The 20,861-nt window shown below is 39.3% G+C and overlaps 3 protein-coding genes across 3 annotated transcripts in view; all 3 read left to right on the top strand.

The window, feature by feature from the left end:
• Nucleotides 1-93: 93 nt before the first annotated feature.
• On the top strand, nt 94-2,712 carry LOC106082644 (vanin-like protein 1). Its single transcript, XM_013245275.2, has 4 exons — nt 94-181; nt 958-1,606; nt 1,803-2,502; nt 2,557-2,712. Exons 1-3 carry the CDS (start codon nt 119-121, stop codon nt 2,183-2,185), a joined length of 1,095 nt encoding a protein of 364 aa, XP_013100729.2. The 5' UTR covers nt 94-118; the 3' UTR covers nt 2,186-2,502; nt 2,557-2,712.
• A 5,144-nt stretch (nt 2,713-7,856) lies between these two features.
• LOC106082635 (vanin-like protein 1) lies at nt 7,857-10,024 on the top strand. The gene is made up of 4 exons (XM_013245264.2): nt 7,857-7,959; nt 8,197-8,845; nt 9,039-9,738; nt 9,796-10,024. The coding sequence occupies exons 1-4, from the start codon at nt 7,897-7,899 to the stop codon at nt 9,962-9,964; spliced, it is 1,581 nt and encodes a 526-aa protein (XP_013100718.2). The 5' UTR covers nt 7,857-7,896; the 3' UTR covers nt 9,965-10,024.
• Nucleotides 10,025-12,862: 2,838 nt separating this feature from the next.
• LOC106082609 (vanin-like protein 2) overlaps nt 12,863-20,861 on the top strand; it is a 29,903-nt gene continuing 21,904 nt past the window's right edge. Inside the window, exons 1-4 of the mRNA XM_059366438.1 lie at nt 12,863-12,956; nt 13,009-13,672; nt 13,766-14,459; nt 14,518-14,698. Coding sequence (XP_059222421.1) covers nt 12,882-12,956; nt 13,009-13,672; nt 13,766-14,459; nt 14,518-14,698 — 1,614 coding nt within the window. The 5' untranslated portion in view covers nt 12,863-12,881. The remainder of the gene's footprint in view (nt 12,957-13,008; nt 13,673-13,765; nt 14,460-14,517; nt 14,699-20,861) is intronic.

The raw sequence follows: 20,861 nt of genomic DNA, 5'->3' as shown, positions 1-20,861 counted from the left end.
TGGTTAGTCCAGCGAAAAAAGCTTCGAGCTTGAGGGATTTAAATTGTTGACAAATATTCATTGCCAGTCAATTAGAGTTTAGCATTGCTTCGATAAAGACGACTTTCACAACACGGAAATGAGTAAATTTCGAACGGTATTTTTCAGTTTGTGCGCGCTTTTCTTCGGGCTAACAACACAGGTTGTAGTAACTTTGTGGAGTATTTTTAAGGATTGTTTTCCTTTTTTCCCTCTCTTTTTTGACAACTAAATTTAAAAATTCGAACGAAGAAATATAAGTTAAAACCGTGTTAAGTTCAAGTGGGCCGAATCTTAAGTACCCTCTATCAAGAATAGCTATGGTCAAGTTTTTGGGCTATGTCCAATTATTCAGAAAAAATTATCAGTTATCCAAATCATTACGGAAGTCACTGTTAGCAATGTCAACCAGACCGAAAAGGAAATGGCCACTTCAAGGGCTCAAAAATACAAATCGGTAGATTACTATATGTAGAAGCTATATCGGAGTATGAACCAACTTGTACCAAAGTTGTTATGGGTACTGCAAGTCATAACATCATGCAACATTGCAACTAAATAGGATAATAATTATGGCCTTTAGGGTCTTAAGAAGTTAAATCGGTTTATACGGGAGTTATGTCTAAAAATGCACTGGTTGACCTTATGTCACTCAAACCCCGAGCGACCTACATCAATAAGAAAAATGTTTACAAAACTGCGGGTGTTTAGTTTCACTCGTTCAAAAGTAAGTGTGCCTGCGGTAGACAGACAAAATATTTCAATATTTCGAGGTGCTACAAACGCGGAATGGGGAAGTTAATATTATGGTGGAGGGTATAATAAAACTTTTAAAGTTGATAACTAAAATGAACACGATTTGTTGTATTATCAAAGTGATTATTTTTCTAATTATGGGCGAATAAATCTAAATTTACTTTTTGGTTTTTTTTATTCCAGGCCAGTTTACCAAGTGATTTATACTACAATGCAGGTGTGGTGGAATTTCGACCTTCGATGGCATTGACCAGCGAAAGTCGTGTCAAAGATAATCTAGAAGGATATTTGGAAATATTGGCTCTCAAAGAGGCTGAGCCATTGGATATAGTAGTGTTTCCGGAGAGTACTTTGAACGATAACGACCATGCGACATTTGTGCCAAATCCCTCCAAGGCCATGATGGCGCCGTGTGATGCCGACGAAGGGGAGCAGTATCATTATGTGTTACAACAGCTGTCTTGTGCGGCCCGCAAGTATGCCAAGTATCTTGTTATTAATTTAACCGAAAAGGAATTGTGCTCCGAAGCTGCTGAAGACCCTAGGCCCTGTGCCAGCAATGGCCTTAACGTCTATAATACCAATGTGGTATTTGATCGCCAGGGAGCAGTGATATCGCGTTACCGCAAGATCCATCCCTATGGGGAGAACAAGAATACTACTTATCTGCCTGAGCTAGGATGGTTCGATACAGATTTCGGTGTGCGCTTTGGCCACTTTATCTGCTTCGACATTCTGTTCTATACACCGGGCCAAGAAATGGTGGACAAGCAGGGCATTAAAGATTTCATATTTCCCACTATGTGGTTCTCACAGCTACCCTTCCTAACAGGTGAGTAACATAACATGGCCTAGACACTGATAGTCAACAAAAATTTATTCTAATAATTTTATTGTGTGGCTTATCTGAGCCCTAGAAAAGAATGGCTATTTTCGTGGCCAACGATTAGGAGAGCGATAACATGTCGCTCATCTACCTAAAACGTGGAATGCAATAACTGATTGCAACATTGTATTTATCTTTGTAGCTGTTCAAGTGCACCAGGCCTGGTCATATGGGAATGATGTCAATCTGTTGGCCGCAGGAGCTTCCAATCCCATGGTGGGTAGTACAGGTACAGGCATTTATAATGGGCGCAATGGCATTCTGGTGGCTGTCATGAATCAGGGATTGGGGAAACGCACTCTACATGTGTCCCGGGTGCCCAAATATGCGAATCCGAAGCATAGGACAAAAAGATCCTTATCACCTGCCGCCACCTCAAGACTAGAAAAACCAGATGTTCGTCTCAAACGAGATTATCTAGAATTGTACGACACCCTTATAGTGGATCTTAGCAAGGGTACCCATTTATCGCAAAAATTGTGTTACTCCAATTCGTCATTATGTTGCTCATTTGATTTGCATTAGCAACCCTTGTCTCTCAATGGGGATTCCCAGCATTATTACTATCGCCTAGGGGCGTTTAGTGGCCTGCGCAAGGATACGACCGATGAAACAAATGAACTAATGAATTGTGCCTTAATCAGCTGCATAGGCATGAACGACATAATGGATTGTGGCAAGGTGTACAGCATCAATACGGATGTTATATTCGAGAATATAACCATTGAGGCTCGATTTCCCAAAACCAATGGTTTTCTACTAATGCCAAATAGTTTGAAGGCGAGCGATTTAATGCCTGTACCGGTGGGAGAGTTTGAATGGTCAGAAGTTTTAACAAAAGAGTGAGTACATATTTTTTAAGTCAAGTACAGTTTTTTCCAATGAGTCTTTTCTAGCAACCACATTGATGTTCGCTATAGTTTGAATACCTCAACCAGTAATCTCTTGGCCTTTTCCATCTATGGCAATTATTACGATGGCGATGGTTTGGATGATGCTGCTTCTTCACCGGCCATTTCAACTTTGTGCGGATTAATAGGCATTTTGGTACATTTTTATATGTAGGAAATAACAAACCATTTAAGAAATAACAAACAATAAATAAATACATGACAACTATTGGGTTGCCCAAAAAGTAATTGCGGATTTTTCATATAGTCAAATGAATGACAAATTTTTTCACAGCTTGTGACTCTGTAATTGCATTCTTTCTTCTGTCAGTTATCAGCTGTTACTTTTAGCTTGCTTTAGAAAAAAAGTGTAAAAAAAGTATATTTGATTAAAGTTCATTCTAAGTTTTATTAAAAATGCATTTACTTTCTTTTAAAAAATCCGCAATTACTTTTTTGGCAACCCAATATATGTTCATGTCTTTTACAGCTCTGTGCAAGATAAAGTTCCAATAAGACTTCCCATATCCATGCTTTATATGCAATTTCATATGACTCACAGCGATAGGAACTGTGTCTTTATAAAACGACCAGAGAATAGCATTACTGAAAATGAAATGGCAAAGCTTATCATGTTTCCTTTTTTGTGTTTATTTCTCCATTCAGATTTTTGCTTTTTGCTGATTAAGGATTTATGTATGCAACATTTGAAAAGAACAACTTCAACTACAACAAAAACTAAAACTTCAAAGTCAGCAATTTGTTTGTTGAAAGATATTGACTTGTTAAACAAGAGTGCCCTTTTCACTCATTAAATGTTTACATTAACAATTCTTAAATATTCTGTACGCGAAGCCTGACAAATTATATGCCACTGTTTTCTTTCTACAGATCGAAGTTCAGTTGTAGCTATAGCAGGGATGATAATTTTGATACCTTGGCACTTTTCATTTCATTTCTTTGCAAGACTCGAAGCTAACATAGTACCTTTATTATAAACATTTGGAGCCAATAATGGTTATTGGGGTGATGACTTTTTGAGTTTTGTTCTTAAAAATTATTTCCTGTTGCACAAATGAATGAACTTTTATCTATTATTGACTAAAATAAAAATGATTCGAGTTCTTTGCGCGGTATCTCTTTTTAGGCAAACAAAGAATAATGTATAAGTATAGGTATGCTATTGGAGCTGCATTAAGTCATAGACCTATTTGTACCATAAATGAATTGAATGAAATTCAAGACAATAGTAGAAGTCATTGGGTAATATTTCAGTCAGTTTCGGATAAGAATTGCGCCTTATAGGGGCTCAAGAAGCATAATCGGGAGATCGGTTTGTATGAGAGCTGTATCAGGCTATAGATCAATTCAAACCATATTGAACACACACATTGAAGGGCATGGGAGAAGCCGATGTACAAAATTTCATCCAAATCGGATAAGAATTGGGCGCTCTAGAAGCTCAAGAAGTGAAGATCCCAGATCGGTTTATATGGCAGCTATATCAGGTTAAATACCGATTTGAACCATACTTAGCACAGTTGTTGGAAGTCATAACGAAACACTTCATGCAAAATTTCAGCCAAATCGGATAAGAATTGCGCCCTCTAGTGGCTCAAGAAGTGAAGATCCCAGATCGGTTTATATGGCAGCTATATCAGGTTATGAACCGATTTGAACCTTATTTGGCACAGTTATTGGAAATCATAGCAAAACAGTTCATGCAAAACATCAGCCAAATCGGATAAGAATTGCGCCCTCTAGAGGCTCAAAAAGTCAAGATACAAGATCGGTTTATATGGCAGCCATATCAAGTTATCCACCAATTTGAACCATACTTAGCACAGTTGTTGAAAGTCACAGCAAAACACTTCATGCAAAATTTCAGCTAAATCGGATAAGAATTGCGCCCTCTAGTGGCTCAAAAAGTCAAGATCCAATATCGGTTTATATGGTAGCTATATCAGGTTGTGGACCGATGTGAACCATACTTGGCACATTTATTGGAAGTCTTATTGGAAATCATAGCAAAACAGTTCATGCAAAACATCAGCCAAATCGGATAAGAATTGCGCCCTCTAGAGGCTCAAAAAGTCAAGATACAAGATCGGTTTATATGGCAGCCATATCAAGTTATCCACCAATTTGAACCATACTTAGCACAGTTGTTGAAAGTCACAGCAAAACACTTCATGCAAAATTTCAGCTAAATCGGATAAGAATTGCGCCCTCTAGTGGCTCAAAAAGTCAAGATCCAATATCGGTTTATATGGTAGCTATATCAGGTTGTGGACCGATGTGAACCATACTTGGCACATTTATTGGAAGTCTTAACAAAACACCTCATGTAATATTTCAGCCAAATCGGATGAGAATTGCGCTCTCTGGACTCTCAAGCATCCCCAATAATTGCAGACATAGTGTAGAGGTGTTATTAGGGGACAGCACGGGTCTGGGGCTCTACATTGATAACCCAAAGCCTGAGATCTGTTTTAGAATGCCTGACCATAATACGGTCCTGCAGGCAGAAATCCGGGCGATCACGGAATGCGTGAGGTGATATGGTACTAACGCGAAAACGTCGAGTGTGAACATCTTTACGGACAGTAAAATGGCCATAAGGGCAATAACAACCAGGAAGGTAAGGTCACGAACAGACATAGTGTAGAGGTGTTATTAGGGGACAGTGCGGGTCTGGGGGTCTACATTGAGAACCCAAAGCCTGATATCTGTTTCAGACTGCCTGACCATAATACAGTCCTGCAGGCAGAGATCCGGGCGATGTGTGAAGTGGTGTGGTACTAACGCGAAGACTTCGAGTGTGAACATCTTTACGGACAGTAAAATGGCCATAAGGGCAATAACAACAAGGACGGCAAGGTCGCGAACAGTCGTTTGGGTGCCGGGCCATAGCGGAGTAACTGGGAATGAGAAAGCAGACGATTTGGCTGTGAAGGCCAGAGAACTGCCGTCGATAAACATGGTTAACCCGAAGCCTTTCGGGTCGACGCAGTCCGATTTAAGGGCGTGGCCGACAAACGCGCATAAAACACAGTGGAACAGCGAAAAAATCGATAGGACGGCGAAACTGGTCACCCTATGGGATGACCCGCATCGTAAGAGGACGAGGCTATTTCTGAAAGGAAGATAGAAGGAGATCGGTATAGCTTTTGGTGTCATAACGGAACACATCGGACTACGAGTTCACTTATGCAAAATCGGTGCCGCAAGTGATAGCATATGTAGGGCATGTGGGAAAGATGATGAGACGTTGGAGCATTTCCCATGTCATTGCACGGTTTTCGCTACCAACGGACACCGGTACATAGGAGGAGACACGATACCAGACATGAACTAACTTAGGGGAGTGGTATGGAAAACAATTAAGGATTTTGTAAGTAGCACGGAAGGCCAGCTTTAAATTTTCTTTTTCGAGGCTACTTTTAAGTTTTTAGAGACCACAACAAGCCGATTACTGGCTTAGGTGTATGTCTATAGTGGCATGGGGCGGATTAATATCTGCACCCTTTTTTCAACCTAACCTAACCCATTAGGCTCCGTGATGCAAAATTGTCCATCAAATCGAGGTTTTTGACGAAATATGCCGACGACTTGTATGTCTTAGTAAAGGAAGACGAAGTAGAAAATACGTTAATACCACTGAAAGAATTTAACCAGCAGTTTACAGTTTACAATGGAAAAAGTAGCGAATAATAAACTATCATATCTGGATGCAATTGTACATAGAGAAGGCGGTATAATCAAATTGAATTGGTATCAGAAACCAACTGCGTCAGGAAGACTTATAAATTTCAATTCTAAACAACTTAGAAGAGTTATTATAAATACAGCAACCAACTGAATAAGACATGTGCAAAACATTAGCGATGTCTCATTCTAGCACAGCAATGAAAACAGGATATACGAAATATTGAGAAAAAATGACTTCTTCCCAAAAAGGACCATACAGGACTCAATTAAATAAGTCAAGAAAGAAAAAGCAAAGGAAACGACTGAAAAGGAGAACAACATTACGTTTCAGGATTTTCAGAGCGCTTTGACAAATCTGAGTTGTACAACAAAGAGAAGGTTTAAATTGCGTTACAAAAGCACAACACGGTAAAAAAGTTTTTTCAGTAGGACGAAGACTAAGGTCAAAAAAGAGGACAAGTCGAATATTGATTACAAACTTAAATGTAACGTATATGTTGGTACTCTCAAGACAAAATTAAAAACAAGAATTTCGGGTAAAAAATCCGATCAGAAATCCAGCGAGATGCAAATATTTGCATCACCAGATTCCCCTTACTATTTTCAGCATTTTGCACAATGTTTCCTCCTGTGAGTTTTATAACACCTACGCGATTTCGTTAAAATTGGTTCCAATTTAGCTGTTAAATAAATAAAACATACCCTTTTCTTCTCCTCACTCTAATAACATTGAGTGTTGTTCTATTCATGTCTTAGTTCTATTTATACCAGTTAGTTTCCAGCGAAACTGGCTTCATAAATGTCATCAACATTAGTGAGGAATGATCACCGCTGAAAACTTTTTTTGTGTTAGGATTTGAACCCAGGAGTTGAGAGTCATTTGCGGATATGTTAACCTCTTTGACATGTCCTTCCGATACTTTCTAGGACCTATTTGAGGCCAATGTCAATGTTGACATAGTTATAATTATGCGTTTCCATACATTGACCATTTTCTTGTACTTAAAAAGGTACTAAATTTGTCAAAGGGATACAAAGCTACTTCGCGGGTTGAAAAGGAACTAAATAAAGTACTATAGTGCCAACTTTCCCATCTCTGATATAGATCAATTTGATTTAATGTGTCCTCACACTATCCCCTTATAAAAATGCATAAACATGCTCTCTGAAAATACTTAACGCCAATGTGCTCTCTGAGAGTTTCAACAACCCAAAGAATCTATGCTTTCTGAAGACAGCCTAAAACTATGCTTTGCTTTTTCTACTAAAAACCACAAGAATTAAGATTTGCAATGGTTTGGTCATTCTTTTACGTTAAGATAAGATTATTTGGTTAATCGGTAAATATGCTCTCTGAAAATACTTCACGCCAATGTACTCTCTGAGAGTTCTAACAATCCAATGCATCTATTCTTTCTTTAGACAACCTAAAACTATGCTTTGCTTTTGCTACTAAAAACCACAAGAATAAAGATTTGCAATGGTTTGGTCATTCTTTTATACTAAGATAAGATTATTTGGTTAATCGGTCGAAAAAGCTTCGGACTTGAAAGATTTAAATCGTAATCAACTGGCCATTACCAATCAATTAGATTTCGGAGTTGTTAAGGTAAAGACGGCTTTCAAACTACGGAAATGTATAAAATTCCAGCGGTATTCTTCGGTTTGTGCGCGCTTTTCTTCGAGCTATCGACACAGGTTGTAGTTTTTACGTGTGTGTGTGTGTGTTTAATTCATTTATTTTTGTTTTCTTATAAATCAGAAACGGTTATTAAACTCTCTAAAACTCTCAACTAAATTGGTCTCTTCACATACAATAAAATACAAAAATAATATTGCACCCATTGTTGAAATTGTTAAGCAGACACGATTGTTGTGTTATCAAAGTGATTATTGTGCTAAATAAATAAAACTAAAATTACTTTATGATTATAGGCCAGTTTACCAAGTGATTTATACTACAATGCTGGTGTGGTGGAATTTCGACCTTCGGCAGCGATGACCAGCGAAAGTCGTCTCAATGATAATTTGGCGGGATATTTGGAAATATTGGCTTCCAAAGAGGCTGAGTCATTGGACATAATAGTGTTTCCGGAGAGTACTTTGAACAATAATGACGATATGACATTTGTGCCAAATCCTTCCAAAGTAAAGGTGATCCCGTGCGATGCCGAAGAGGGGGAGGATTACCATAATGTGCTAAAACAGCTGTCCTGTGCAGCCCGCAAGTACGCCAAGTATCTTGTTATCAATTTAACCGAAAAGGAATTGTGCTCCGAGGTTCTTGAGGACCCCAGGCCCTGTGCCAGCAATGGCCTAAATATATTCAATACCAATGTGGTCTTCGATCGCCAGGGAACAGTGATATCGCGTTACCGCAAGGTCCATCTGTATGGGGAAAACAAAAATTTCACTTATGTGCCTGAGTTTGGATGGTTCGAAACAGATTTTGGTGTGCGCTTCGGCCACTTTATATGCTTCGATATACTCTTTTACTCGCCGGCTCAAGAAATGGTAGACAAGCACGGTATCAAAGATTTTATTTTTACCACTATGTGGTTCTCACAGCTGCCCTTCCTAACAGGTGAGTAATATAACATGGGCTAGACACTGATAGTAAACAAAAAATGATTCCAATGTTTATAGTGTGGCTTATCAGAGGCCCTGTAAAGAATTGCTATTTTCGTGGTCAACGATTAGCAGCGATAACATGTCGAACAGCTACCTAAAACGTGGAATGCAATAACTGATTGCAACATTGTATTTATCTTTTGTAGCTGTTCAAATACAACAGGCCTGGTCTTATGGAAATGATGTCAATCTGCTGGCAGCAGGTGCTTCCAATCCAGTGGCGGGTAGCACAGGTACAGGCATTTATAATGGACGCAATGGCACTCTGGTGGCTGTCATGAATCAGGGATTGGGGAAACGCACTCTATATGTGTCCCGGGTGCCCAAATATCCGCATCAAAAGCATAGGGCAAGAAGATCTTTACCATCTGCCCCCACCACAAGACTAGAAAAACCAGATATTTTTCTAAAACGGGATTATCTACAATTTTATGACACCATTTCAGTGGATCTTAGTAAGGGCACTCATTTATCGCAAAAATTGTGCAACTCCAATTCGTCATTATGTTGCTCATTCGATTTGCATTGGCAGCCCTTGTCACTCAATGAGGATTCCCAGCATTATCACTATCGCCTGGGGGCTTTTAGGGGCATACGCAATGAGGCGGCCGTCGAAAAAAATAAACTCATGAATTGTGCCTTAATCAGCTGCATAGGCAAGGAGGACATAATGGATTGTGGCAAGGTGCACAGCATCAATACGGATGTTATTTTTGAGAATATTACCATTGAGGCTACCTTTCCGAAAGCCAATGGTTTCCTCTTAATGCCCAATAGTTTGAAGGCAAGTGATTTAATGCCTGTGGCAGTAGGAGAATTTGAATGGTCTGAAGTTGTAAGAAACGAGTGAGTATTGTAATAGAAAATCTATACAAAATTTCTAATGGATGTTTTTTTTACTAGCAACCAAATCGATGTTCGCTACAGTTTGAATACCTCCACCAGTAATCTCTTGGCTTTTTCAATTTATGGCAATTATTATGACGGCTATGGCTTGGGTGATGGTGCTTCTTCAATGGTGATGTCTACTTTGTGCGGATTAATTGTCGTTTTAGTTCATCTATACTTGTAGGGAATTAAATACGATTTTTCTAAAAACAACAAATCAATAAACTTACAACAAGTAAATCTACTTTTGCAGCTCTTTGAAAGATACATTTGAAGCCTCTACGCTAAGGAAAATTTAAGCCCTCAAACCTTTTATGAAACTAGAGAGAGCAAATCTTGTTTGATATGACAATGACTTTTAATCGCCATGTCAAGTATGGTCCAAATAGGTTAGGTTAGGTTGAAAAGAGGGTGCAGATATTAATCCGCCGATGCCACTATTGACATACACCCAAGCCAGTATGGGCTTGTTGTGCACTCTAAACCTAAAAAGTAACCTTGAAAAAGACAATTGTAAGTTGGGAATTCTATGCTGCTGCAAGACTACCAAACATGAGTTCAATACCAAAATATTTAAATTTGTTTTTAAGAGTAGCGAGTGATAGAGAGAAAACCCGAGAGCAGCAATAAAATGAACGAGACAAAGCAGTGCGAGCCGAACAAAGGCAACAAAATCACCACCACCCGAACAAAGCACATGCGTTGGCTGGTTAGATGGTTTTTTGCCTTGCTTGGCTTGGGTTTTTGCCTTTTGGCTTGCAAAGAGTGCCTTTCAACAACAAATTTGTACTTTGGGTCGTTGAGATTCAAAAAAAATTGTTGCAGGAAAATTAACAACTTTCGTAGTTGTTTTTTCGACCAAAGTTGTTGTTTTTCAGAATTATTTTTATCTGTGTAGAAAATGCTGCAATGTATCGTCATCTTCCCCACATGCCCCACACATGCTATCACTTGCCGCACCGATTTTGCATAAGTGAGCTCGTAGTTCTATGTGTCCTGTTATGATGCCGAAAGCTATGATGACCTCCTTTGTACCTCCTTTCAGTAAGAGCTTCGTCTTCTCACGATCCGGATTACCCCATAGGATTTTCGCCGTCCTACGGACCGTTTTGTTGGTCCACAGTGCATGTACGTTCGTAGCCCACTCCCTTAACTCGGACTGCGGACTATGACCCGGAAGGCTTCGGGTTAACCAAGTTTATCAATAGCAGTTCTCTGACCTTCATTGCCCAATCGCCTGCCCTTTTATTCCCCCTTACTCCGTTATGGCTCGGCAACCAAACGATGCGGATTGTGCCATCCTCAGAAAAGGCTTCAATCTCCTTTTTACACCGCAAGACTGTTCGTAACCTTACCCTCCTGGTTGTTATTGCCCTTATGGCTAGTTTACTGTTCGTAAAGATGTTCACACCTGGTGGTGCGTTAGCATCACACCACCTCACGCATTTCGTGATCGCCCGGATCTCTGCCTGCAGGACCGTATTATGATCAGGCAGCCTAAAACAGATCTCAGTCCCTGGGTTCGCAATGTAGACACACTGATCAAAGTACAGGTCGCATTTGTAGTCCGATGTCGTAAAATTTTGCACAAGTTACTTTTTTGGTCCAAGGACAAACTTGATTTCGAAAAAAATTAGATAAGATTTAGATATAGCTCCCATATATAACTTTACCCCAATACGGCCTTTTAAGGGCATAGTAGCTAATATTTTTGTCCGATCTTTTCAAAATTTTGCACGAGACGTTTTTTTGACGTCCCAATATGTGTGCAAAATTTCATCAAGGCTAGGTAAAGTAAGAGTGGCAGTCCTTTACAGACTCACTTGGACAATTTTAAGTCCATTCTGGCGGGAATTGAACCCACGACCCCTGCACTGGTAATCTAAGCACGGTACCAACTCGGCTACCGGGGCGCCCTAAAAATTTCTTCAAAATCGGATCCGATTTAGATAAAGCTCCCATACACAACTTTCATCCGATATAGCCTTTTAAGCCGTGGTAGCCACAATTTTGGTCCAATATTTACAAAATTTTGCATGAGATGTTTTATTTGACGTCCAAATACGTGGCGAAATTTCATCAAAATCGGATCAGAATTGGAAATAGCTTCCACATATGTATATTTTTCAGCCGATATGACGTTTCAAGGTAGTTGTAAGCACAATTTTGTTGCAATCTTAACAAGGTTTTGCATGAGATGTTTTATTTGACGCCCCAACACGTCTGCATAATGTCATAAAAATCGGTCCAGATTTAGATATAGCTTTTTAGGCTGTAGGAACCACAATTTTGGTCCGCTCTTTACAAATTCTTCATGTGATTTCACGTCCCAAAACGTGGTCAAAATTTCATTCAAATCGGATCTGATAAAGATATAGCTCCCATATATCTTTCATCCGTTATGGTCGTAGTAGCCAAAATTTTGGTCCAATCCAACCAAACAAAGTTTTGCATGAAATGTTTTATTTGATGTCCCACTACGTGTGCAAAATATCATCAAAATCGGTCCAGAGTTACATTCAGTATATGGGAGCTTAATGATTTCAGGCCCATATAAGCTTTTGAGACAGTGGCTACTGCTGGTCCTATCGTAAGAAAATCTTGCTATGTTCTATTCAATATTTCAATAGGTATGCAAAATTATAGCCTTAATAGATTTAGATATAGGTTCTATGTGTTAAAAGTAGTACGTAGACTCGATGGTGTAGGGTATTATCTAGTAGACTCCGCCTGCTGTTTTCATGCTTTTGCTTAGAATCATATACCATCTAACCCAGCCACGTAGAATATGCATGAGTGTTTCATTTATTCAGTTCCAAGTTAAATTTTATGCATCCTAAAAGTATGCTAGAGTTTTCCAACTACCTTCTCTCAGTACACAGATAAATCCCATTGATAAAATCATGCATTTTTTTCTGTGAGATTAGATTAGCATTAAACAAAGAGAGCGATACTTATAGTCTACTCTAATTTGCTCTCTGCATTCAAAGTGAAAGTAAAAAGATTATGAATCTGGTGCTCTTATCATGATTTTTAGTATTGTTTAAGCTCTTACACTGTCAAGTTGTGCTTCTTAAAGCTGAAGAAGAAATGCAATAAGCATGTTAGGGAATTATGTATACAAAGGCCAGTGTTGGGTGTTTCTTATTGGATTGCTGTTCATCAACAATGCAATGGTAAGTCTGTACTTTTGTTGTTTTTTTATTTCTAAAACATTAACGCCAACAGGTATCACATGTGGGGGCTACAGCTGATTCTGAATACTATACAGCGGGTGTTGTAGAATTTCGTCCCTCTATCTCAGGCATGACATCAGCTGAATTGTTGGCCGACCATTTAAAGGCCTATTTACAAATAATGGAATCTACAGAAGCTCAAGACACTGACATTTTAGTTTTCCCAGAGGGAACTCTTAACAATCCCTTCCATTTGACTTATGTGCCTTCAGAAAAAGACCAGATCGTGCCTTGTCTTGTCAATGGCACTGATACACCGTACAGCGATTTCTTTGTCACATTGTCATGTGCTGCTCGCAGGGTACAAAAATATTTGGTGATAAACTTGACCGAGAAGGAAAATTGTACAACTGTTCCCTTGGATCACAGACCCTGTGCTTCTAATGGCCTTAATATCTACAATACCAATGTGGTGTTTGATCGTGATGGCAAAGTGGTATCGCGTTATCGCAAGGTCAATGTCTATGTGGAGAATAAAAACACCACTCTAGAGCCGGAATATGCAATTTTCGATACTGACTTTGGAGTGCGTTTTGGTCATTTCATATGCTTTGATATTCTATTCTACACCCCAGCGGAGGAGCTGGTAACGCGTTTTGGTGTCAAAGATTTTATATTCACCAGTTTATTTTACTCGGAATTGCCATTTTTAACAGGTGAGTGTGTGTGTGTGTGTTTACCTTGCATACACTGCTCTTATCATTTTGCTTTGTATTGCTCTATTGTGGCTATTCATACATTTTGTTTAGCAACTCAACTACAACAGGGATGGGCTTGGGGCAATAATGTGAGCCTCTTGGCAGCTGGAGCTAGTTTCCCACAAAGTGGCATTACAGGAACCGGAATTTATGTGGGAGACAGTGGTTCGCCAATATCAGTTATGGTCAAGGATGGCATAGGCGAAAGAAGGCTATACAAAGCTCAAGTTCCCAAAAATGGAAGAAAAGCTATCAAGCCACAAAATTTGGAAAAAGTGGAAAATTTCGCCAAAAATCGAAACCTAAGTGGTCTTAGGCTCATGAGGGATCCTCAAATCGAGAATTACAATTCCATTTTGTTGGATTTGAAAAATTTAGACAATTATCACCAAGAATTATGTCAAGGCGATTTGTGCTGCTCTTTCCATATCAATGGAGACCTGCTTTCCGATAATACCAACGAAACCTATAGATATCGTTTGGGGGTATATGATGGCAGACGCTCCTATGAAAAAGAGCAATATAGTGACATTAAAGTATGTGGCATTTATACATGTGCTGGGGAGGATATACAAAGTTGTGGCGTAGCCAAGGAGGTGTTTCAACCGTCTTTTCTTTTCAAAAATATTCATATAAAGGGAAACTTTGCCAAGAACCAGCAGCTGTTAATAACCCCTAGCACCATAGATGATGATTTGAAACCCTTGAACAAGGAATATGTGCAATGGAGTTGTAAGAATGAAGAGTGAGTAGAAGGTTTGGTATTGTTAAGATGTTTACCTATATCAATGTTTTGTTTTCAGCTCCTCTTTTGAAGTGGAAATGGATTTAGCTAAGCCCCACAATTCCATAATGACTTTTGCCATCTATGGCCATTATTATGAAAAGTCAGCAGCCTCCAACTTGAAGGCAATTTGCCATAGTCTGGGCATATCTATTTTGTCATATATTTTATTGACATCTTTTCACAAAATCTTAATGAAAGTGATTTAGATTTTATATAGACCTTTTTAAATATAAAGAAGCAGAGATGGCCCAAAAGTTATAACAATTGAAAAATATTCAAAAGTCCTTCAAGTATTTATCATACCATAACAAATAGTGCAGTTTTCTAACTTAAACTAAGTGCAAGTGTTGACAAGCAGTATAAAATTTTGCTCTGACTTAATGACCAAATGTCAACACCGATGGGTCAGTTCCTGCACCCAGTAGCGATAACAATTTAAAAAAAAATATGAAAATTTTTTGATTTTGAAAAATTTTTGGGTGAGCCCCCTTAAAATAAAATCCTGGCTACGTCCCTGATGGAAGCTATATCCAATTTCACTAATATTGTAGTATAAAAATTACCAGTGACCACCATAGTGCCTCCATCTCCGTCTTTGACTCTGAATGCCTTGGTTCTAGTCCCATCGCGAACATCAGAAAGATTCTCAGCGCTGCTTTTCGCATTACTAATGCTGGCTACATTTGTGAGGTATCCTCCCATGTTTAAACTCTCTAATGAGCGGTGTCGCCAAGCTCCACGCGGTTCGGCATAAAAAAGGAGGTCTTTTATCATAGAAGATATGAGAGAAATATCTCCGGTTCTTTAATAGAATGTTTATGGGAAAATTTTTACATAAAAACAAGTAAAGACGTGCTAAGTTCGCCCGGAATCTTTTAAACCTTCCACCATGAATCACATTTTTCAAGTTCTTTGCCCGATATCTCTTCCTATTCAAACAAAAGATAATGGATAAAAATTGCTATGCTATTGGAGCAATAACAAGTTATGATTCAAATGGGCCCATTTTTGGTTTGGCTGTTGGTTCAAAGTAGAAGAAATTGTGCAAAATTTCAGTCAAATCGGATAAGATTGCGCCCTCTAGATGCTCAAGAAGAAAAATTGGGAGATCTTTTTAAATGGGAGCTTTATCAGGCTATGAACCTATTCAGACCATATTTAACACATATGTTTAGGGTCATTGAAGAAGTCGTTGTAGAAATTTTCAGTCAAATCGGATATGGGTTGCGCCCACTAGAGGCTCAAAAATTATAAACAGGAGATCGGTTAATATGGGAACAGTTGTAGGAAGTCAAAACAAACCACTTCGTGCTAAATTTGAGCAAAATCGGACAATAATTGCGCCCTCTTGCGGCTTAAGATGTCAAGATCCGAGAAGTAAATTGGAGATCTGTTTATACGAGAGCTATATCTGGTTAAAAAATGATTCAAACCATATGCAACACGTATTTTAAGAGTCATGGAAGAAGTCGTTCTACAAAATTTCAGCCAAATCGGATATGGATTGCGACCTCTAGAGGCTTAAAAATTGTAATCGGGAGATCGGTTAATATGGGGCTATTTCAGGCACTGAACCGATTTGAACCATACATTACACAGTTATTGAAAGTCAAAACAAAACACTTACGCCCTCTAGCGGCTCAAGAACTCAAGACCCGAGATCGGTTAATATGGGAGTTATATGAGGTTTTGAATCGATTTTGATCTTACTCATTACGGTTGTTGGAAGTCATAGAAAAACACCTCATGCCAAATTTTAGACAAATCTGATAAGAATTGCGCCTTCTAGAGACTCAAGAATTCAAGTTTAAGATCGGTTTATATGGCAGCCATAGCAAAACATGGTCGGAAAAGCCCATTTACATGCAAGATTTCAAACGCCTAGCTTTATTTCTTCGAAAGTTAGAGTGCTTCCGTCAGACGGACAGGGTATATTTACTTTGTTGGGTGTCAGATCAATATTTTCAGGCAATGGTGGAGGACACCGTGGCGCAGACACATGTCCGTCTATGACGTCGAACGCCTGGGTTCAAATGCCATATTAAAACTTCACTACCAAGCCCCTTATCATTGAGCTTAAACTTTAATCCCTTGTTCCTTAGTGGAATCTTCAATTTCCCATGAACATAATAGGTATAATAGTGGCGGACGGTACAAAAACCGTCAGAAATCTGACTCATAATAGCTAAAAACTATGAAAAAACCCAAATGCTGACGTGATCATCAGAAAAATTATCAGGTATCCTCTTATTAATGCTGCCTACATTTGTGGGGTATCCTGCCATGTTAAAACTTCTCCACCAGATGGTGTTGGCACGCCGTTCGGACTCGGTATAAAAAAGGAGGCCCCTTATCATTAAGCTTAAAGTTTAATCATTGAGCTTAAACACCGTCGAGCAGACGTTATGACGCCGAACGCCTGGGTTCAAATCCTGACGTAGACATCAGAAAAACCACCGGTGGTTATCCTCTTACTAACGCTGGCTACATTTGTGGGGTGTCCAGCCTTATTAAAACTTCACTACCAAGTGGTGTCGGCACGCCGTTCGGACTCGGCATAAAAAGGGAGGCCCCTTATCATTGAGCTTAAACTTTAATCCCTTGTTCTTTAGTGGAATGTTCATGGGAAATTTAATAGTGGTGGACGGTATAATAACCGTCAGAAATCTGACCCATAATAGCTTAAAATCTATGAAAAAAACCCAAGCCAAAGATTGAAAAAACATATTTAATCTTTTTTGCTTCTCTGGCATTACCACAACCATAGCCGTAGCCGTTTTCATTCATTTTTTTTTCTTTTGGAAGGACATCATTAAATCAATTCCAATTCCATGCCATAATAAGAACACCTCTGCTAACTTTTAACAATTACTTTTATATTAGTTTATAGCCTGTAATTGGAAGAAGACCTGTCAACGCTCTGGCTTGCCTCGTTTTTTTGCCTCCAAACCAAGATGTCCAAACAAAAATTCGCAGGCAACAAACAAGCACACACACACACACACATACTCGCACTCCCACAAATGCCAAACAAGATTTCATGGTGAGAGAAATCATTATTGAAAACCTTTTAATGATGGCAAAATGTGCCGAAATGGCAACTAACCTCTGGCAGAGAGGTTAGGGAGGATATGTCAAAAACCAAAAGTTTTCTTCTTTTTCTACTTCGTTTCTCTCAAACGTAGAAAGCGACGTTGGCAGGCTCACAATGTGTGGATTTTTTATTCATAAAATTGAATGTTTTTAGAATTTTTATTTTCTTTATACTCTCCCCACAGAATTTCAAGAAGTATGAAAGAAAAAAAAAATGAGGAGAAAAAAACGAATCTTTTCACCGAACTTTAACAAGGCATTCTGAAAGGCTCCTCCAAAAACATATAAATATACACACACACACGCACACTCAACTAACACACACGTGCACACTTTGGTGTAAGCGAAAGCTCAGATAGATATAAATGTGGAAAAGCAACAGTCAGTCACTGTTGGCCGAGACGGTGGTGGTGGTGGTGGTGGCGGCGGCGGTGATGTTGGTGGCGCTTGATTCCCCAGACTTGGGGCTCTGCTCAGCTGGCAAATAAAAAACACCCACCTAGCAGACAGCACAGCATCACAACACCAATAACAACACCAACAACAACAGCAGCAGCATAAAAAGGCAACAGCGCGACCTAGAAGCCCACAAAAAAAAACGACAACGACAACGAACCGAATAAAAAAAAACGCACACTGAAAATAATAATAAACCACTGCCCAACTCACTATGGGGGCAGCAGAGCAAAGGTGAGCATCAAATGGAGCCATGGCAGCATAGAGCAGCAACAGCAGCATCACTTGAAACGCATGATGAACGAAATTAAACAACAACAAAACTACCACCAAAAACCAAACAGAAGAAGAAGAACAAGAATACGCATAAAAGGAACAAGCAACACCGTTGCCGTTTTATTTTTTTGGGCACAGCCAATCCACAGCAGAAAAACAGGTGACTGACGTCCAATATGACTGACTCGCCCAGTGTCTGACAGCCACCCAGGCCCTGTGACTAGCAATGTAATATTGTAATTCCATATTACATACCCACCTTGGCCACCAACATTTTGGGGAATGAAGGTCCGAACGGCAAACGAAGAGTCAGCCAGGCAGCTAGTGCGCCAAAACGAAAAGTGAATCAAAAGTTTATGGGGGATCGCACAGTGGGTTGGGTTTTCAATGACTTTTGGCAGAGATAGATGAATTTATTTTTTTATGTAAAGGAAATGGAAATCTAATTTGTTTAAATAGAAGATAATCGGCCAGGCCGAATCTTATATATTATTATTAGGTTACTCTAATAAATATTTTAACCAAATTGGATGAGAATTACGCCCTAGAAGCACTTAAGTACAAGTAAGAGCGTACTAAGTTCAGTCGGTCCGAATCTTATTTACCCTCCTTCATGGATCGAATTTGTTTTTTGGCCGATATCGCTTTATAGACAAACAAAGGATAATGGATAAGAATTGCTATGCTACTTCAGTTATACCAAGTTATGAACCTATTGGGGCCATATTGTTGGAGACCAAAGTGGAATTCATTGTGCAAAATTTCAGCAAATCAGATAAGATTTGCGCCCTACAGGGACTCAAGAAATACAATTGGAAAATCTTTTCTTATGGGAGCTGTATCAGGTTATGGACCGATTCAGGCCATATATATCACGTATGTTAAAGATACAAGAAGTTGAATATTTCAGCCAAATTGAATAAGAATTGCTACCTCTAGAAGCTCAAGAAGTATAATCGGAAGATCGCTTTATATTGGAGCTATATCGGGTTGTGAACCGTTTTGGGCCATACTTGGCGCAGTTGTTGATGGTCATATCAAAACACTACCTGCCAATTTTCAGCCATATCGTATAACCATTGCGCCCTTTATCGGCTCAAGAAGTCCAGATCCGAAATCGGTTTATATGAGACCCATATTAAGTTATGAACCGATTTGAGCCATACTTGGCGCAGTTGTTAATGGCCAAACTAAAACACTTCATACTAATTTTCGGCCAAATCGGATAAAAATTGCGCCCTCTAGCGGCTCAAGAAGTCACGATCTGAGATAGGATTATACGGGATCCGTATCAGGTTATGAACCGATTTGAACCATACCTCGCGCAGTTGTTCATGGTCAAACAAAACCACTTCATACTAATTTTCCGCCAAATCGGAGAACAGTTGCGCCCTCTAGCGGCTCACGAATTCAAGATTCGAAATTTGTTTATATGCAAAAATTCAGCCAAATTGTATAATAATTGCGCCCTCTAGCGGCTCACGAATTCAAGATTCGAAATTTGTTTATATGGGAGCTTTTTCAGGTTGTGAACCGATTTGGGCCCTATATGGCGCAGGTGTTGGTGTTCAAACCAAAACACTTTGTGCAAAAATTCAGCCAAATCGTATAATCTCTAGCGGCTCAAGAAGTCAAGATCCGAAATCGGTTTATATGGGAGCTATATCAGATTATGAACCGATTTGAGCCATACTTGGCGCAGTTGTTGGTGGTCGAAAGAAAACTCTTCTTGCTACATTTCAGCCAAATCGGATAATAATTGCGCCCTCTATCGGCTCAAGATGTCAATATCGGAAATCGGTTTATATGGGTGCTGCATCAGGTTATGAACCGATTTGAACCATACTTGGCGCAGTTGTTCATGGTCAAACCAATACACCTCATGCTAATTTTTATCCAAATCAGATAATAATTGTACCCTCTAGCGGCTCAAGATTCGAGATCGGTTTATATGGGAGCTATATCAGGTTATGAACCAATTTTAACCATACTTGGTGCAGTTGTTGATGGTTAAACCAAAACCACTTTGTGCAAAAATGCAGCCAAATTGGATAATAATTGCGCCCTCTAGCGGCTCAAGAAGGCAAAATCCGAAATCGGTTTATATGGGAGCTATATCAGGTTACGAACCGATTTGAGCCATACTTTTCGCAGTTGTAGATGGTCAAACCAAAATACTTCATGCGAACCCCCATCCTATGGGGGTATACTAAGCTAGTCATTCCGTTTCTAATACCTCGAAATATTGATCTGCGATCCCATAAAGTATATATATTCTGGATCCTCTCGACATTGTGATTCGATCTAGCCATGCCCGTTCGTCCGTCTGTCGAAATCACGATAGCAGTTGAATGCTAAAGCTGAAAAAAATTTGTTTGCCCATGAACATTCCACTAAGGTACTGGGGCAAACTTCTCACATATCAATGAGTGAAGCCCGATTCAAGTTTTAATCTCAATAATAAGGGGCCTCCTTTTTATAGCCGAGTTCGAACGGCGTGCCGCAGTGCGAAATCTGTTTTGAGAGAAGTTTTAC

The sequence above is a fragment of the Stomoxys calcitrans genome, chromosome 4 (assembly GCF_963082655.1).
Source record: "Stomoxys calcitrans chromosome 4, idStoCalc2.1, whole genome shotgun sequence".
NCBI classification, from domain to species: domain Eukaryota; kingdom Metazoa; phylum Arthropoda; class Insecta; order Diptera; family Muscidae; genus Stomoxys; species Stomoxys calcitrans.
The sequence above is the reverse complement of the archived record's forward strand: the minus strand, read 5'-3'. Positions and strand labels throughout refer to the sequence as shown.